At 50.2% G+C, this 18,466-nt stretch overlaps 1 protein-coding gene across 4 annotated transcripts in view; it reads left to right on the plus strand.

Moving 5' to 3' along the window:
- Positions 1–629: 629 nt before the first annotated feature.
- The window catches only part of FUBP3 (far upstream element binding protein 3), a 50,830-nt gene continuing 32,993 nt past the window's right edge, over positions 630–18,466 (plus strand). For 2 of the 4 annotated variants that reach the window (XM_053908432.1, XM_053908433.1), the window contains exons 1-2: positions 630–794; positions 13,082–13,187. In XM_053908432.1, coding sequence (XP_053764407.1) covers positions 711–794; positions 13,082–13,187 — 190 coding nt within the window. In that variant the 5' untranslated portion in view covers positions 630–710. Of the gene's footprint in view, positions 795–1,135; positions 2,472–13,081; positions 13,188–18,466 lie in introns of those variants that run through there. The other 2 variants (XM_053908434.1, XM_019420796.2) reach the window with 2 other exon arrangements.

The following is an 18,466-nucleotide window of genomic DNA, read 5'->3' on the forward strand; positions in this document are numbered from 1 at the left end:
AGCGCAGGAATGTGTAAGAGGACAGCATGCTGGCTTTCCAGCGGGAGCGTCCTTCCTGAGCTGTGTCGCCAGGTAATCCCAGGTGTGGTTTAGCCCAGCCTCGTCCTCCTGCCACCTGGACCCCGGCCGGGTGCTCTTTGCAAATGTTGGGGAACAGACGTTTTGCGGCGCTGCCCCCTCGCCCTCCAGCCTCCCTCTGGGCCCTCAATGGTGCCATTTCCAAGAGCTCAGTCCCAATATTCCAAACCAATGGCCATTCCTGGGAGGGACTGCCAGGGTCAGGCTTTTAGTGAACCAGGGCTGCTCGGGGGCTGTCTTGGGAAAACCACGTCATTCCTCTCTGGGTTTCCAAACAGCCGAGAGCCGGACACCTCGGGCCCCACCCGAGCCTCAAGGGCCTGTCACGACATCAGCGACGGGCCTGGCCCAAATCCGGTCTGGGAACAGCTCCCCGTTCCTCGAGGCCAGACCGCTGCCGCCCCCGGCGCTGGACACGCCCCCGCGCCCGCGGCCCCGCCCCCACTTCCGGCCGGGCTGGGATCACGTGCCCTGGCCCCGCCCCCCCACAGACACGGCTCCTCTCGCTTCCAGCGTCCCGGCTTCCCTTCCGCCGGAAGTGGGGCGACTTTCCCTTTCCGGCTACGGGTCCCCAAGCGGAGCTGGAGGCCGGACGGGGGAGCTGAGCGGCGGCGGCGGCGGCGGGGGCGGTAATGGCGGAGCTGGTGCAGGGGCAGAGCGCTCCGGTGGGGATGAAAGCCGAGGGCTTCGTGGACGCCCTGCACCGGGTCCGGCAGGTACGGGCGGGGCCGGCTGGAGGGAGCACGAGAGCCCGAGGCGGGGCCGGGCCGGGCCCGATTGGGAGGAGGGGGTCGGGCCTGGGGGCGGGAGGCAGCCTGGGCTGACGCCTCAGCCGAGCTCGGCCTTTTCTTGGGGCGCCGGCAGCCGGGGAAGCGGAGGGAGGAAGCGCCACCGCGACGCCCGGGCCCAGCCTGTCGGGCGGCTCTCCTAGGTGCAGCCGCTGGGAAACGGTTTGCCGGGGTCGCTTGGCCCCATCGCGCCCCCGCGCCCGGGCTGGGCCTGCAGGGCATCCAGCGTGGGCTTCTGGGGTTCGCGAGGGGAAGGGGGCTGGGGAGCTCCCGGTGAGGACCCGGGTATAGACACAGAGCGGCCGTCTCGGGCCCTGTAGCTTCTTAAAACTTGGAAAACATCGTCTTCGGACTTCCTGTATTCCAAGACTGGAGTGGAAGGAATTCGAGGGTACTTTACTTTTGAAGTTGCTCTTGGAGAGGGGAGAGAGGAGGATGTTAAATAGGTGTGGGTGGTCCCCAAGACGTAGAAGTAATCCCTTACGGGCAGTAGTTTTCCTCTCTCTCGGGGAGAATGTGAGATGGACTCATCCCAACGGTGAAACTTTACCATCTGACAATGTCGTGCATTTTGCCAGAGTTAACTAAGCTGGGTTTTAAGAGATTGCGGGCTTCCCTGGAGAGCGAATATGGGACCTGCCAGGAATACTCTGGCTTCCGGCAGGGTGCTTAGAGCAAAACGTGTCCTTGTATCGTGTGTAAATCTTACAGGTTAGCTCTGACACCTAAACCGTTTCTGCTGAGTGTGTTACAGTCATCGTCTCTTCCTATTTAATTGTAGGCATAACTAACTGACAGTGTAAAAGTTGGGCTGTAACTAATTACTGCTTGATTCCTAACAGAAAAGCCACAGGACTCATTGTATTAGAAGAAGGTCTCCACTTGGTCGCTTGAAGATACGGTCTTTACATCTCTTTCCGGTATTCCAGGGGCGGGAACCCTACCTGTGTCCCCGATACTGACTTTTCATTTTAATACCGATGCTCCTATAGACATATTGGATCCCAGCACTTTCCAAACCTGTGGTTCCACCTAAAATTGTGTCTGATGGCTTGTTACTTACTGCCTAGGCATCAACCAGTACAGTAGTGAGTATCCACCCTACTTAGACTTCAGAGCCAACCGGTGGCTGTAATGGATGCCATCCAGCTCCCCTTCCACCACTCTGCTTGCCGGCGTGTTGCACTGCTCTCCTCTACAGTACAGGGTCCTGAACTTTGTTTCTCACTGGCTACTAATAATGTAATGGCTTTCGTTTTGTGGCTGCTATGTGACACTCGACCTGGTGGCCCTCTGTATCCAGGAAGAATTATAGTCACTACCCTAAAGAGCTCAGATCCTCAGTTTACAGAAGGCCTGTAGTTGAACATAAAATGAATTTTGAACCATTGAGAAGACTTTCTGCTCCTCTTGAGCCAGTGGTTGAACTCGTATTCTTGGACAACCTGCTCAAGAGGGAGGGAGACCCTCTGTTAAATGCTGACCTAATGTGGATTGTTGAAGCAGTGGTGTTTCCTACTAGCAAAGAGAACTTCATTGGAAATGTTCCCAGCTCTGAAATGCGCCATTGACTGGAGCAGTAATAAGCCCAATGGAGACAGTGCTGTAAGTGTATTACTTCTGAGTATTAACAGCTGGAGGTCGATACTATCTCCAAGGATTTGATGGCCTTTAAAAATCTAAAGAAAAAAAACAGGTTTGTGGGTAATTTTAGGTTTATTTCCAGATTCGCATTGAGCAAGAATGGAATGTGAGAAATTGAAACTGTTGTGTGCTTTATTTATTTTTTATTATTTTTTAAAAATGTTTTTATTTATTTTTGAGAGAGAGAGAGAGAGAAAGAGAGACTGAGCGTGAGCAGGGGAGGGGCAGAGAGAGAGGGAGGCCCAGAATCGGAAGCAGGCTCCAGGCTCTGAGCGGTCAGCACAGAGCCCGATGTGGGGCTTGAACTCGCGAACCACGAGATCGTGACCTGAGCCGAAGTCGGCCGCTCCACCGACTGAGCCACCCAGGCGTCCTGTTGTGTGCTTTATAGAAGAGCTTACCTCAAAGGGTCTCCTGTTATTTGGGCATCTGGTTGATGATGGTTCTACTTCATTGTATACACGGCATGTTGCAGAGATGTGCTTTTTTTCTCTCCAGTAACTGGAAATAAAAGACAGTGTACTTATTTATTTAAATGATTGTGCAGCTTCCCTCCACCCCCTCGCCCCCTGACATGCCCTCATAAACACCGGCAACGGTCTATAAAGCCCTCGCTAGTTTGTCAGGGAGGAGTAAGCTGTCTTGTGCTCACTTTATCTAGAAAACCACAATAAAGTCCAAATTGGCCCTGCTGGGATTTGAACCTCCTGTTTCTATTAAGTCTGGTTTGTGGAGTCCAGTACCTAAACCCACTCAGCTTCCTGCCTGGCATCTTGAAGCCTCCTGCGTATCCTCTGGACTCTTTCCAACAGAGGGGACCAGCCCCTTGTTACTGTTAGTTCACTGTGAACACGGTATTCCTCGATCAAAAGGGAGTCTCTGAAGTTGTGTAAAATTTAAAATTTTCCCCAGCAGTGAGTTAATAGCGTACGACCGTTCTGAAGGGAAGTATCCGCGTGTCCAAGCGCGGTCTGACTCGGTCCCGTTGATGAAGATCTAAGACTAAAGATCTAAAACTCGTTTAGAGAGAGTAGGGTCCTCGTAAGGGTGGGAGGTGGACCCAGAGCCACACCAGGCTCGGCCATCCTGCCCTGCAGCCACACTGCGTTTTCACCCTGACTGTCTGGGCTCCCAGACGTCTTCGTGGAGATGATGGATAACTAGATACGAATCCCTTCTGTTTGGTTGGTTTTTTCTAAGAGCGAAAATACTTCCCCAAAGCCCCCTGCTCCTGGGGATCCGGTAGCCTCCGCCATCTGGCGCACACGTTTGCTTGTTCACAGGACAGTGTGACCGCCACAGTGTGTCGCAGGTTCCCAGCCGCCTTCCCCAGGTTGGGCCAGCTGTCTGTCGGTCATCACCCGACTAGAAGTTCTCTTGCCTGACGGCTGGTGCTTTTCGGGACTTTAAGCTCCTGTGTCGACCTAGACGCAGTCAGTGCTGTGTGTTGCATAACTCCGCGGCTGTCCCGTTCGCCTGAATACAGTGTGATCGGAGCCTGTCGGGGTTGAGCACCATGACGGTTCTGCGCCCTAACGATCGGGACTGAGCCGATGCAGAACCAGTAAGAAAGCAGCCTTTTGGACAGTTCCGTAGGCCTGGCGCCTGTTCTTTACAGTACTTTTTGGGGGGAAAGGTTCATTGGGTTGGGGCCTCAGAATTTCCTTGGTCCTCCGGAAGATGCCATGCCGTGCTGCTGTCTCACACTTTGAGCCTCAGCAGAAGATCTGGCGCTGCGTTGCCTTTACGAGAATGTGCATCCGCCATTAAAAGACAGAGCCTTTGTTCATTGGCCCCTGGTCACTCCCAGAGAGAGACTGCCTCTGCTTCCTTAACGTGTGATGTTTCTGACTCACGGCAAGTGTGTGGCGTCTCCATCGATTTAAGCCGGACTCCGCCGAGACTGTCTCACACACGCCCAGTTTGCGTAGCTCAGGTCCCTCAGTCACCAGGGACTGACGACTGAAGGTGCGTTCATTTTTGCTCCCTCAAACCCTGTTGCTGTATCTTTGGTGGGACCCAGTAGAGTACCCTGTAAAGAGTGAGACCTTGTTCAAGGGTTTTGGTGATGTGACCATCTATTTGGGTCACTGCTTTCACGGAAGCTCTGAATTTCCCGTTTGCTATTGTAAAGTAAATAGTAAATGCACACTGCGTTCCACTGTATGTTTCTAAGGTTTTTCTCGTTTTCAACGGAGACTTCTTTACCTTTCTCTTAAAATCTGATAGCCCAAATGTATCATCAAACTTTGGTTTCTTCCAGAGTCCCATTTGTTCTGTAGATACAAATTTGCCTAGACCAGAGTTCCCAAGCCGGTGGCCCACGGGCTGGAGAAGGCTCACAGGGGGCCTGCAGGCACGCTTTGTTTCACCTACACAATGCCAACACTTAGAAACTAGAATGACGTCCAGTAAAACTTGAGTTTCTAGCTTTTCTGGAAAAAAATCTGGCCACACTGCTCCCACATTCTGGAATGGCAGTACTCAGCAGGAGCCGAGTAGCAGCTGCCCTTTCACACGGGGCATTGGCTCTCTGGGTTGCCATTGGGATGCCTAGTCAACAAGTTGTTTTCTCCTCATCCCTTTCCAAATTGTGAGTCCATCTCTGGTTTTTATTTGAAATTGCTTTTTTTCTTTTAAAGGAAAGACTTTTTTTTTCTTAAATGTCTTTGTTATTTGTTTTTGAGAGAGAGACAGAGCATGAGCAGGGGAGGTGCAGAGAGAGAGGGAGACACAGAATCCGAAGCAGGCTCCAGGCTCCGAGCTGTCAGCACAGACCCCGACGTAGGGCTCGAACCCACGAACCGTGAGATCATGACCTGAGCCAAAGTCGGACTTAACTGAGCTTAACCGACTGAGCCACCCAGGCACACCTTTATTTGAGATTTTTGTTTGTTTGTTTGTTTATTTTTGAGAGAGACAGAAACAGAATGAGAGTGGGTTGGGCAGAGAGAGGGAGGCACAGAATCTGAAGCAGGCTCCAGGCTCGAGCTGTCAGCACAGAGCCCGACGTGGGGCTCGAACTCACAAGCCGCGAGATCATGACCTGAGCCAAAGCCGGACACCTAACTGACTGAGCCACCCAGGCGCCCCCTTTATTTGAAATTTCTAATGGAAAGAATTGTGTATGGAGATTTAGGAGACCTGGGTCTCCCGCAAGTAGCTATATGACCTCATGCTGGGCCAGCCATTCCCAACATTTGATCTACAGGCTGTTCGTAGATCTTCCATGGGAAAGGGGTCACGGACAGATAACATTTGGGGAATACAGGGTTAAGTAAAGGTGAATTGACTTTTTAATGCCAGATTTCTCCGAACCTTTAATACGCTTGTGTGTATTAAGTCCTACAAGAGTTCGGGGTGTGCGTTGTAAATATCCTGAAGTTAATGTAGTTTCATACTTTCTTTTCATAAAACCAAGTCATATTCTACAGATCACATTTCAGGAAACGTTAAGCTACATAATCTCAATAGTTGCTTCAAGCCTGCGAACGTTCAGAGAGCTGACATCTAGCTGGGGCTGAACAAAAATTGATCATATCTTTGGGTTCTTTTGCTTTGTATTATGTTGTATTGGGCACCTATTCAGACTCCCCTTCTCCCCAGCTTTCCTGTGCAACCCTTTTATTCTGTTAAGAATCACCTCTCGAAACTGTGTCGCATTTGGAGTTTTCTTATACAGACACTTGGGAAAGAATAGTTGGTACTTCTCTTGGAGACATTGACTATACTTTCATCCTCACACCAGATGATAGCAAATCACTTGCAAGACGGAGTAGTGTTAATAGAAGTAGTGATGTGATTCGAATTGCCTGCCATTATTGGAGGATCTGCTGACTCCATGGGCCTCTTGCCTGGATGCTGGGCCAGCACAAAGATACGACAGCTTGCGGCTGGTTTCGTCTTCTTGTGGGCTCAGTCCTGCCCGTGAGCAAGTGAAGTGAGCAAGCCGGGACGAGGGTTCTCATTCTCCTCGTGTATTTGACAATAACGAGCCAAAGGAAAACGAAGCAGTTTTCTCAAAGGCACACAAAGAGTTAATGCCGTCGTTCTTGGACCCCCATTTTCTGCATTCTAAGGGCTTGGTTCCTTCACAGAGGTAGCTGGCTAATTTTCCATCTCTGAGACTTCAGAATCTGAACAAAGCATCGAAGGATGCTGGTGGAATTCACTGGGACGTAGGGTAGAAGGGGAACGGACCTACCCTCTTTAGGGCCTGCGCTGGAGGGTCCAGCTGGAGCGTTATTTCAGCTTAGAGCTTCGCCTGGTCGTCTTCGCATCGTGGCTACCAGTGGGCTTCTCCAGATCTGCTTTAAATTTAGCAAGGCTTGGAGGGGTACCGTCCATGTGGCGAGCACTTTGCTATGCATCAGGGGAGTTGTGCTTTAACTTCTGGGAGCAGGGGCCTTTTTAAGACTCTTGAAAACTTTGAACCTCACCACAGCAATGTTTAAATAGTTTTGTGTGTAATTTCAGGAGGTTCGTGAATTCTCTAAAGCCAAGCCCTGAAGTTCTCAGTTAAAAAACCTTTGTCCTGGCGGTACTAAGAAGCTTGAGACAAGTCTGTTCCAAGAGCTCCCTATAGTGGGGAGACCATAGAACCAATAACTTCGTCAGTGAGTTACATTATTCAAAGGTAGTTTATAAAGTGCTTTGCAGACACAGAGAGGGGAGTATTCCATTCTGCCCCAACGTGGGTGGCATGAGGTTGTCAGGAAAGCCACCACGAAGTGCTGTACCTTATTTGGCCTATAGAATTCCTTGTTTTGGTTAATGCTAGTAAATAGGGCAGGATCAGCTGGGGCCCCGTCTCATGACAACAATGGCCAGCATTCATGGAGCCCCTGTCGCGCTGGATGCCAGGCAAGGACTTCCATATACGTTCTCTCATTTGATGGTCGCAAAACCCCAGGGGGTAGTACAGTAGCCCCCCCCCCCCCCATCTGCGGTTTTGCTTTCCAGAGTTTCAGTCACCCTTGGTCCATCACAGTCCAGAAGCGAACGGTCCTCCTGACACGTTGTCAGGTCAGTAGTAGCCTAACGCTGCTCCACAACGCCTCTGTCACCCACCTCGTGTCACCACAAGTAGAGCGGTTCAGTACGAGATACACCACGTTCACATAACTTTTTTTTTTTTTTTACAGTATATTATACAGTTCTATTTTCCTTTTAGTTATCGTTCATCTCTTACCGTACGTAACTTGTAAGGTCAACTTTATTATCACAGGCACATATGTAAAGGGAAAAAGGATATACGTGGGGTTGGGTGCTGCCTGTGGTTTCAGGCCTCCAGAGTCTTGGGATGTATCCCCCGTGGGTAAGGGGCTGCTGCTGGACCTGAAGTGCCCGTTAAGACTTCGGATTCAGACCGTGTGAGTTCAGGTTCTGGTTCTGCCACTCGCCAGCTTAGTGACTGGACACACAATGTAACTTCTTTAAGTCTTAGTTTCTTCGTCTGGAAAATGGAGGTCTTTGATGGTTGTGATAATTTTTTTTAATAGCTAATATTAGACGTTAGGAGGTCCCCCTTGGGAGGCAGGGGTGGGTAGTGACGGAAGGAGGTAATGAGGCAGACCTCAGGGGTGCCGGAAATGTTCTGTGTCTTGATCTTGACCCTAGTCCACAGGCATTTTAGGAAGTGGACGTTCAACGAGCTGTAAACTTACGATCCGTGTCCTTCTCTATATTATTATTATTATTATTATTATTATTATTCAATAAAATACAAAAGTAAACACTTCTTATTTCTTACCACGGGCCTGGCGTTGTCCTGGGTGCTTTACATTGTTATTTCATTATCCCGGTGGATACAGTTAACGGGTAGACGCTCCCGATCCCACGATAAGGAGAAGAGTAGCTACCGTGTAAGGTCCCCGTGAAGACGGAACGGGGGCACCATCAGGCACTTAGCAGGCGATAAGTCTGAGACACCTGCTGCTCTCCTTGGGACCCTCTTGGGTCGTGGGAAGTGCCACTGGGACTTGACCCTGCACACCCTGACTCCAGAACCTGCCGTCTGGGACTTGGTCTTAGCCATTGGGCTCCGCTGCCTGGGTGACACGCCGTTTCTTCTTGCTGTGGGAAGCAGCGGCTTTCGGTCCAGCCCACGTCTTCTCAGGGTCTGGGCGGGGTCACTCGGGACCGTGGAGCAGGGGTTCCCGGGAGGCAAGTTGGGTTCCTGCTCCCTGGCAGGTGGCGGGAGCTTGCAGCCTGTGCTTGCTGGGTCCGTGACCATCAGCAGCGGCTGTAGCACGGACACGGTGTGTGGATGACTGGGTCTTCAGGTGCCTTTGTCTGTTCCTGGTCGGTGTAATGTTTTCCTTGTGAAGTGGAGATAGTCACGGCTTCCCGTTTGGGTTTACAAGGCGAGCTACTTGGATTATGAGCCTTGTCAGAGAATTTTAGCCGCAGACGTGTGCCCTGGGGATGATTAATGGCTGATTCCTAAGTTTAATGATTTGCATATCGCCTTCATGATTTTCGCCACAACGCTGACCCCCTCGGTGTTTACTTAATATTTTTAAATCTTTTTAAAATTCAGACTTACTTAAAATATTTCTAAAAGGAAACTTAATCACTGGCAGAAGTGAAAAACTTTGCCATGCATGGAAGGTAACTAAGAAATATGTATATACAGAAGTTTAAAAACATTTATCTGTGCGTCTCCCAAATATGCCTGTGTACCTCTTTCTCTTAGGAAAACACTGGTTTAGTCTGTCCGTGCATTTTACAGGTGAGTACCCCCAAGGAGCAAGGCCGTTGGGGGTCGTACCCTGGAAGAGCTGGCTGGAAAACCAGGACTCTTGACTGCCTCCTAGTTCAGCGCTCCCCCTCTCCTCATTGCCGCTAACTATTCAGAGTCGGGGTCACATGTGTGACGTTGATTAGTGTCTCATCTATAACGGTGCCTCCAATAGCACGTGTAGCAAGATAACTGATTTTCCTCCTTGCCTCCCTCCAAAAGAGGGGAGAAGGGGGTCGAGTGGTAAAAACAATCAGTAGCAAAGTCCCCTCAAGGTCAGGCTCTCTGATAAGCTCCGGACTGGCCTTGGTTTTGTTGGAATATCCTGGCTTCAGTGACTCTCTTATATTCTGGCCAGCACCAGTATTAGCTGAGAATGTACCTCACCTCCCTTAAGCAGCTACTGGTCAACGGTCCGTTACGACGTGAGGAACTGCTTCAGCTTCGTGCCCTGGAAATCATTAGGTCTCAGGTCCTTGGGAAGTGAGAAATACTTGAGAAAGTCTTAGGCGGACAAAGGGGGGTGCCCAGCGCTGTGGTCGATAGCACAGACTAGAGCTGGGCAGGCCAGGCTTAAATACGGTGCCTCCGCTTATGAGATGTGTGACTTTGGGCAGAGCATTCAGCTTCTCTGAGCCTCGCTTTTCCTTGTTTTAAAATGGAAATCCTGCCAGCCTCCTAGAGAATCGGGGAGAGGAACAAATGAGGTAGCAAATTTAAAATGGTCTTTGCAAAGTACCCGGCACATAAGTAAACACTAAGTTTTAACTCCTTATTTTAGTGGACATGTAAAATCATTTCTTGAAACAAGGTTGCACTTGTATGAAGGAAAGAGTTCCTTGTCTCTTTATAGAATGTTGTTATATCTACAACGTCTTGTCAGTGATATAATTGTATCTTGTATTGTCAAACTCCTGTTTAACATTGTTTAACCAAGAGTTCAAGTGCAGCCCATTGACTTCAGGGCTACCCCTCTTAACCAGTATTCTGTACTGCTTTTCTCTTAGTGGAAATTTCCCAAATTATAGATAACTGAAGTAAACATGACTTAAGAACAAATCTGAGAGCCTCAGCCTTTAATCAAATTCAGGAACAGGAAACTATTGTAACATTTTTAGCGTATCGGCTTTGGGAAAAAATGACATTCCGGCAACATGTGAAACCTAACCGTAGAAATTATAAGGAAGGCCAAAGACTCAGGAACACACTCTAGCTACTTTGGAAGGGAGGGAAAAGATCTGGAAGCTGAGAGTGTCCTCCCAAAGGAGCAGGGAACGTGCCTAATGTGTCGAGTTTATGTTTTGGGGTTCTGTGTTTGGGAGTGATTTGACATGCATGCTGTTGGGGGACTCCACTGAGAATCATGAGCCCTTGTCCCCCTTTCTTTGTGTTTTGGGGTCATCTTCACTGTCTACCGGGAGCACTTGGGGCCATCTGTGAAAGCAACCGGGCCAGTAATCCCCAAAACCCCCACGTCAGTCATTTGCCACTCGGTTTATCATGGCACATGCAAGAGTCTCCTTGGGGCACCAGCCACTGCAGTGTCCTCGCCTTTTAATCCACCTGTTTTGCCAGCTGGGTCGTTCAAAGTAACATTTGGATCTTAAGTAGCCAACCTCCACAAGCTTATCCAAAACAAATACGGAAAGCAAGATTGCGAGTCCGAGTCCGTGGTAGAGGCAAGGTTTGTACAGTGTTTCGTTTGATAGCAAATGGCCTCTTGGATATAGGAGGTTGGGTTTCTAGCAGCAGGTCTTAGTATTGTAATCAGTTATTTATAATACTGTTTTTAAGCAAGCGCTCATCCAGGGTGCCATCATCTCTAGCCTAGACAGGGGCCGGCAGACTTTTCCCTTTAAAGGTCCAAACAGTAAATGATATATACGGGCATCGTACGCCACACGGTCTCCGCTCAGTTCCTCAACGCGGAATGCACGCGGCTGTATTCCAGTAAAACTTTCTTTACAAAAGCAGGTGGTTCGCCAGCCATGCTTTGCTGACCCCTGACCTAGAATATCTCCTGGATGATCTTCTCACTCCTGTCTCCTTAGACGCTGTCTTCCTTGTCAAGGGGATCTTTTGAAAACGTAAATCAGCGTGCTACTTCTCCTACTCAGCCTTGCGGTTGCTTTCTGTCACCCTTCCTGTAAAATCCAAGCCCTGGCGAACCGGCCCTTGCCTGTGTCTTGGAACACGTCCAGTTCTTTCTTCTCTAGTGACCTTGACCTCTCTCTCTTCTACACTCATACCTGCCAGGCAGGCTGGCTCCTGCCTCAGGGCCTTTGTACAGGCTGTTTTCTCTGCCTGGAATGCTCTTCCTCAGATTTTTGTATAGCCAACTGCTCATCAGATAGGCCTTAGATCCCGTGATCTAAAGAGATCAGAGCAGCCTTCCCCGATCACCGTGTTTCAAGCAGCTCTCCTAAGCACTTATCTTCTCATTAGCACAATTCACTATCTTTTCTTATTAGTATAATGCTTATCACCAGCTGAAATGATCGATTCCTGGTCAGCTCGCAGACCTTGTCACTCCCCACTGACTGCTGACACAGAGTAGGGGCCTGGTTATTCTCGTTGACCACAGGAACCCAGTGCCCGGAACAGAGCCCCGCACATAGTAGGCACTCGGCATTTGTTGGACAAGTTGCCTTATTTTAACAGCCGTGCTGTGAAGTGCTTTCTAGCATACAAAGCTCCTTTGTGCTGAGAGTGTGTTGGTAGCTTGCCCCAAAGGGTGCAGCTGGTGGTGGTACATCCAAAGGATCCCCTGCAGAGGGGAGAGGGGCTTGCCCAACACCACAGGGCTAGGAAGCCAGAGGGAGAGACCTGACCCCTGGATCCCTGACATCCGAGCCCTGCCTTGGGGTTTCAGTGTCACGCTTGCCTTTGGTTTTTTGTTTGTTTCAACTCATTCATGTCGGTCGCAGAAGCTGGGCACATCGGGACAAGCCCAGAGCTCCCACCGAAGACCCGCTCTGTGGGACAGCCCTTCCGTCTGCCCCTTGGTCCACCCCTACTTCTTGAGCTTAACTCAGGGACTAACATCGAGAGCAGTGGCTGCAAATATTCCTTTGATGACACGATAAAGAGCTGATTGATCAGGGAGATCCCGTTGAACTTTCCAACGAGAACAAAGTAGGCAGAACTTTCTGCGCAGCGTTTGTTTCTGGGGAGAAACACTTCAATAGCTGTATGATCATTTTTTTTTCTTTTAACTGATAATATTAAAAATCGAAATCGCTCTCCGAGGTCTCTCGCTCGGTCCAGCGCAGGAATCCTTCTGAGGTAGTTGGGACAGATAGCCGTGTTCCGCCCTCCCCCCTACTCGGACACGCCCAGTGGGGAGGGGCTTGCTGTTCTATGTCTGCAGAGATGACATCATCACTTAACAGGCGTTCAAGTTATGGGATGGATGTTTTCCTAACGCGCGGTCATGTTTGAGCAGACACAGCCTTTTAAATAGTACCGGGGAATTGATTTCTTAAGGGAATCCTGCGATAAATAAAACCTTTGGAACAGTTCTTCATGGCGGTGGCCTGCCTGTTTTCTTCAAATGCAGTGTACCTGTATTTCAAGGGATGGCTTAGAAATACTGATTTGTAGAAGACTGATGTTCAAAAGTATTTTACTGCTAAAGACACGTTGTTATTGAGGCCGAAAGAAGACTCGGTTAGCAATGAAAAGTGTCCTCGGCGACGCTGCCTCGTGCTAATCTAGGTCAGGGGGAGAAGCGGGGTAACACAGGCCTTTGAAGAGAGCTCTCTCGTCTTTCTCCCTCAAACGGAGCCCGGATTTGTTACTGAGTCTTTAAATCTGATTCTCTCTGTAGATCGCTGCTAAAATTGATTCAATTCCTCACTTGAATAATTCCACACCTCTAGTGGACCCCTCAGTGTATGGATACGGAGTCCAGAAACGGCCCTTGGATGACGGAGGTAAGTTGCGGGGAAACGTCTTTGCCTTTCAGGTGGTAGCGAACCTGCCGCTTAGCTGGAGCCGCGTGTCGGCCATTTCCACGACCGACCGGGGTGGATGTTTCTCCGCGACTCTCCCGCACCTGAGCTCTTACTCGCCCTGACGATGCAAGAGTGCTTACAGCTGGGCTCGGAGGTAAAGACGAGGCCTTTGCGCGTCGGTTCGGAAGTCACTCGGCTGATCCGAGAGTTTTGTTTGACGTGGCCCATCGTGCTTCAGACACGCGCGTGGGGGTTGAAGCTCCCACTCTTCTCCAAAGAGAAGCTAAGATTCGATGCCCGACTCTCAGGAAGCCTGTGGCTACATCCTGACCTTAGGGAAAGAGAAGGTGGGGGCGGGGGAGGGGGTGACCTTGCTTCGGTCGGCTCCCTTTCTCACCGTTCCCATGTTTGACAGGCTCTCTCTAGAAGCACCCATCTCTCATTCATTCCTGTGTTATTTGGTGGTTTGGTTCTGTACCCCACTTCAGCCCCCCCAAAGAGTTTGAGACCAACGTGGAAGTGCCTGTCCCCCGGCACCTCCGCGAAGAGTATCTATCAGATGGGTTTGTTCCGAGAACTTGGGCGTCCTGCAAAGTAGGACTGGAAGAGGGAGTCCGAAGTTTACTAGGTTGTACACGAATATGCACGCAGTGGGTCAGCCAGTGTCTTCTCTGGCCTTCTGTCGGTCTGCCTGCCTACCCAACCGTGTGTATGCACTTACTTCTACGTTGTCTTATTAGGTGGAAAAAAATCAAGGTGTTCAATAGTATATACAGAGCAATTTCCTTTTCCAAAAAAGAAGCGTGTTTTGATGTATGTAGAAAAAGTAATTTGGTGTGACTGATTTCTCCAGTGTCTTCCAAAAGGGGAGATTGCCATTGTTGTTATTTATTTACCTATTTATTTTTATTAAATGTAATTTATTGTCATATTGGTTTCCATACAACACCCAGTGCTCATCCCAACAGGTGCCCTCCTCGGTGCCCATCAGCCATCGTTTTTAGGTGTTAAACATCTAAAGGTTACGTTGGTAACCTTTTTGGAATAATTGGATAGGTTCACGCTGGGAACTTTATAAGGGGGCTGTGGCTCATTTTGGTGTAAAAGTTCCTTTCTGCTTAAACTTCTTTGTGGTTTTTTTTTTTTAAGTTTATTTTGAGAAGGAGAGCACGAGTGGGGGAGGAACAGAGAGAGGGAGAGAGAGGATCCCAAGCAGGCTCTGCACCGTCAGCACAGAGCTCATTGTGGGGTTTGAACTCCCGAACCGTGAGATCATGACCTGAGCTGAAGTCGGACACTCAGCCGACTAAGCCATGCAGGCGCCCCGTGTTTTTGTTTTTTAAAGTTTACTTAATTTTGAGAGAGAAAGAGCATGCGAGTGGGGGAGACGCAGGGAGAGAGGGAGAGAGCAAGAATTGCAAGCAGGCCCCCACACTGCCAGTGCAGAGCCCAATGTGGGGCTTGAACCCACAAACTGTGAGATCATGACCTGTGCCAAAATCAGGAGAGACACTTGACTGACTAAGCCACCGAGGCACCCCAAGATACTGTTTATGAATATACACCCAGGCAAGGTCTACCCCATTGGAACTAGGTGACCATTTATTTATTTTATTTTATTTTTTTAATTTTTTTTAACGTTTATTTATTTTTGGGACAGAGAGAGACAGAGCATGAACGGGGGAGGGGCAGAGAGAGAGGGAGACACAGAATCCGAAACAGGCTCCAGGCTCTGAGCTGTTGGGACAGAGCCCGACGCGGGGCTCGAACTCACGGACCGCGAGATCGTGACCTGAGCCGAAGTCGGACGCTCAACCGACTGAGCCACCCAGGCGCCCCCTAGGTGACCATTTAAAAAAAATTTTTTTTATGTTTATTTTTGTGAGAGAGAGAGAGTGTGAGCGGGGGAGGGGCAGGGAGAGGGAGACACAGACTCCGAAGCAGGCTGCAGGCTCTGAACTGACAGCACAGAGCCCGACGCGGGTCTCGAACCCATGAACTGCGAGATCGTGACCTGAGCCGAAGTCGGACGCTCAACCGACTGAGCCACCCAGGCGCCCGGTGACCATTTTAAATGGCTGCTCCAAAACGGTCCCCTGTGATCTTGTTTGGCTGGTGCCAGTGATTTCTTAGACCAAATATGACTGATTGCATTTTCTGCAGTTTCGCCTTCGTGAAAAGCTCTAATGCGAAGTAACCATTTTCCCTTCTCAGGGCAATCGTGCTTCACTTCTTACAGGACGTCAATACAAAAATAAAACTGAGTTGTCTGGCTCTGAGCACACGCCCCAGTAATGGACAGTCCAGTCTCCCTGGCCCACTGTTTCCAGAAATCACGATCAATACCCTTCACCGCGCTCTGCCTTGCCTGCACCCGCCACGTGGTGGGGAAGTGCAAACTGTGTGCACAGAGTAGGCAGTCACTGTGTCCTTTGCATAAAGAGCGCCGAGGTATTTGCAAATGAAACCACTGTCCCCTGGCAGACTTTCTTCTCCTGTTAACCCGCTGGACACCCGTTTCAAAGAAATTTGTAAAAGCTGCTGAGTTTGTTGATGAAGAACAGGCAGGTGTAGCTGGTGGGTCCAGAATCTCACTTGGATGCTGCCGCTGTGTAAGGTCACTTCTTGTTTTGAGGACGGTAAGTTTTTCCGTGTCTGCCTTTGCGGGATTGAGTCCTTGGAATCAGAAAACACGGTTTCTCTTCTTCTTCTTTCTGAACACGAAGCCTGGTTACAGTAGGGACGAACCTTCCCGTATCGGGCCAGCTGTCTGTCTTACGTAACACACTGTGTGTGAAGAACCAGAAACTTCCCCCAGGCTTTTTACATTGGGCAGGACGGCTTGATAGTTAATCCTCTTCTGCTGAGCACCTTCCAAACAACAGAATTAGGCCAATTGTTTTCCTCCAGCTCAGCTCTCCACCTGTGGCATTTGCTGTTGGGGTTAGAGAGAACTCTGGGAGTTGGGGGCAGGTTCAGAGCACGCCGAGATTGTCTTCTGACGAGGGTGGCAAGGTCACTAGGCCAGTTCTCTTCTCTTGGATAAATAAGTTCGGTGAACGAACAGGACCCGTCAGGGAAGGTGATGTTCGTGGTGACCGGACAGCTTTCTCGAAGGGTCATGGTTGTGCCATCTGTGCGACGAGAGTGTAGGAGAGCAGAGACGAACACCGAGCAGGAATTGCCACACTTTTTTTTTTTTTTCTGAGCAACAAAGATTTCCAAAGGGCTTGCTTGCAGTTTTTTGTATGTTTGGTTTGGCTTGATTTTTTTTTTTTTTTTTTTTTTTTTGGACAGAAGTTCACCAGGTCACTTCTTTGGCAACATGAACCCTCTACCTTTCCCGGGAGGCCGGGTTCTTTAACCTTTGGGGGGTTAAAGCTCAGTCCCCTAGAGGCTTTTGGAGGTGTTACTTGGGCGTGTTTAAAAGTGCTTCAACCCGGAAGTCAGGCAGAGAGCCTCGGCAGAAGGTTTAGGCAGGGCCTTGAGATTTGCAAACAGGTGTATGCATAGGAGCCCGAAAACAAGTCAACTAAGGGACGAGACTTGGTCTTGTTGTAGGAAGGGACCGGGGCAGTTGTGTCCAGGGCGGTTTGAGCTTGTCGGGCCACCGCTGCGTGAGCCCACTCCAGAGGGGTCGGAGCCTGGCTTCCAGAGCCTGCCCTCCGCTCGGCTCAGGTCAGGCTCAGGTCATCGTACCTCTGCACATCTTCAGTCAGCACCCACACCTCCTAGTTTCTGGCAGGTGCACCCTGCCAGCTCGGGACTCTTCCTGCTGCTCTCTGTGTGACAGCTTTTCTATCCAGTGCCTTCTCCCTGCTACCTGCGCGCTCCCCCCCCCCCCACTTGGCTGGAGCCAGTCTGACCAGTTCCACTCCTCGCTTCCGCTACCCAGGGGGTCCCGCCCTCCCCTGCCTGCCCCTCTACGGCTTCCCATCCTTGCCCATCCTCGCCCATCCTCGCTGCAGGTCCTGTCTCTTGTCTTCGCTCTTCCTGAAACCCATCCCCCCTCCCAGCGCTTTACCTTAGTGAGGAATCTTTACCTTATCCAAGTCCCGGTCAGTCCTTGGGTCTCTGGGTCTCGGAAGCGATGGGACATCCTCCCAGGGACCCGTTTTGACTCCCTTCAGTGCCTCGCCAGGTGCTCCCTAGCTTCTTTATCTTCTCTGGGCCCCTGTTCCCCTCCCTCCCCTCTCCCTGCTTCCCCCTTTCCACACACCCGTCACACTGCTCTGAAGTCCTAAACCGGTGTCCCCTCCCCAGGGCACACGTCTGCAGACACCAGGCGCTTCTCCTGCCGACCTCTGCAGGCTACGATCATGGACTCTTTCTTCCTCACCTCCCTTATGTAGTTGGTGGATAAAACACGTGATGCTTCACTTCTTCCTTTTCAGGTCCAAGGTGAGCACTTAGAACATTTTACGGAAAGCAAGCTCCACATCGAAGAGAGTAGTATTAGCTAAGAGATTTGAGAGGTGCAGATTTACTCAGGATCGGGGGTTGGCGTAACTTTTCTTAAAGGACCATTCGGGGAGGGGGTGCCTGCGTAGCTCAGTCGGTTCAGCATCCGGCTCTCGATCAGCTCATGATCCCACAGTCCGTAAGATGTTTATTCTTTCAAAGTTAAATATTTTTTTTCTTTTCCCCCAAAAGGACCATCCGGTAAATTGCTTTAGACTTTCAAGCCATATGGGCTCTGTCCCACCTACTCAGCTCTGCCATCAGAGCTTAAAAGTAGCTCTGGATGTCCAGGAGCATGGCTGTGCAGCTGGCCCTCGGGCCCTCGGTGTCTTTGAGGTTTATGTACAATCCTAGATAGTACTGTACTTTTTCTTTTTTGTTAAGCTTATTTATGTATTTAGAGAGAGCGCGCGTGAGAGCAGGGGAGGGGCAGAGAGAGAGAGGGGGAGAGGGAGAATCCCCAGCAGGCTGCACACTGTCAGTACAGAGCCCGACGTGGGGTTCGAACTCATGACCCATGAGATCATGACCTGAGCCGAAATGAAGAGTCAGACGCTTAACGGGCTAAGCCATCCGGGCGTCCCCAGTGCCATACTTTCTCACGTTATCATGCTGGTGTTCTTGGGGTGCGAAGGCAGAATTTTTGGGTGTGCTCTCACATGAACCACTTACAGGAAGACTTGAGACGGAGCATCTCTGTGGCCCTGGCTGAGTTTTGTGTTTGCACGTGTGGCCCAGGACAAAGAGGAGGAAGAAACAAGACTGAGGAGGAAAGATCTGTTCAAACCCAGACTTGG

This window comes from Panthera pardus, unplaced genomic scaffold (assembly GCF_024362965.1).
Source record: "Panthera pardus isolate Hobbes unplaced genomic scaffold, ASM2436296v1 HiC_scaffold_20, whole genome shotgun sequence".
Lineage (NCBI taxonomy): Eukaryota > Metazoa > Chordata > Mammalia > Carnivora > Felidae > Panthera > Panthera pardus.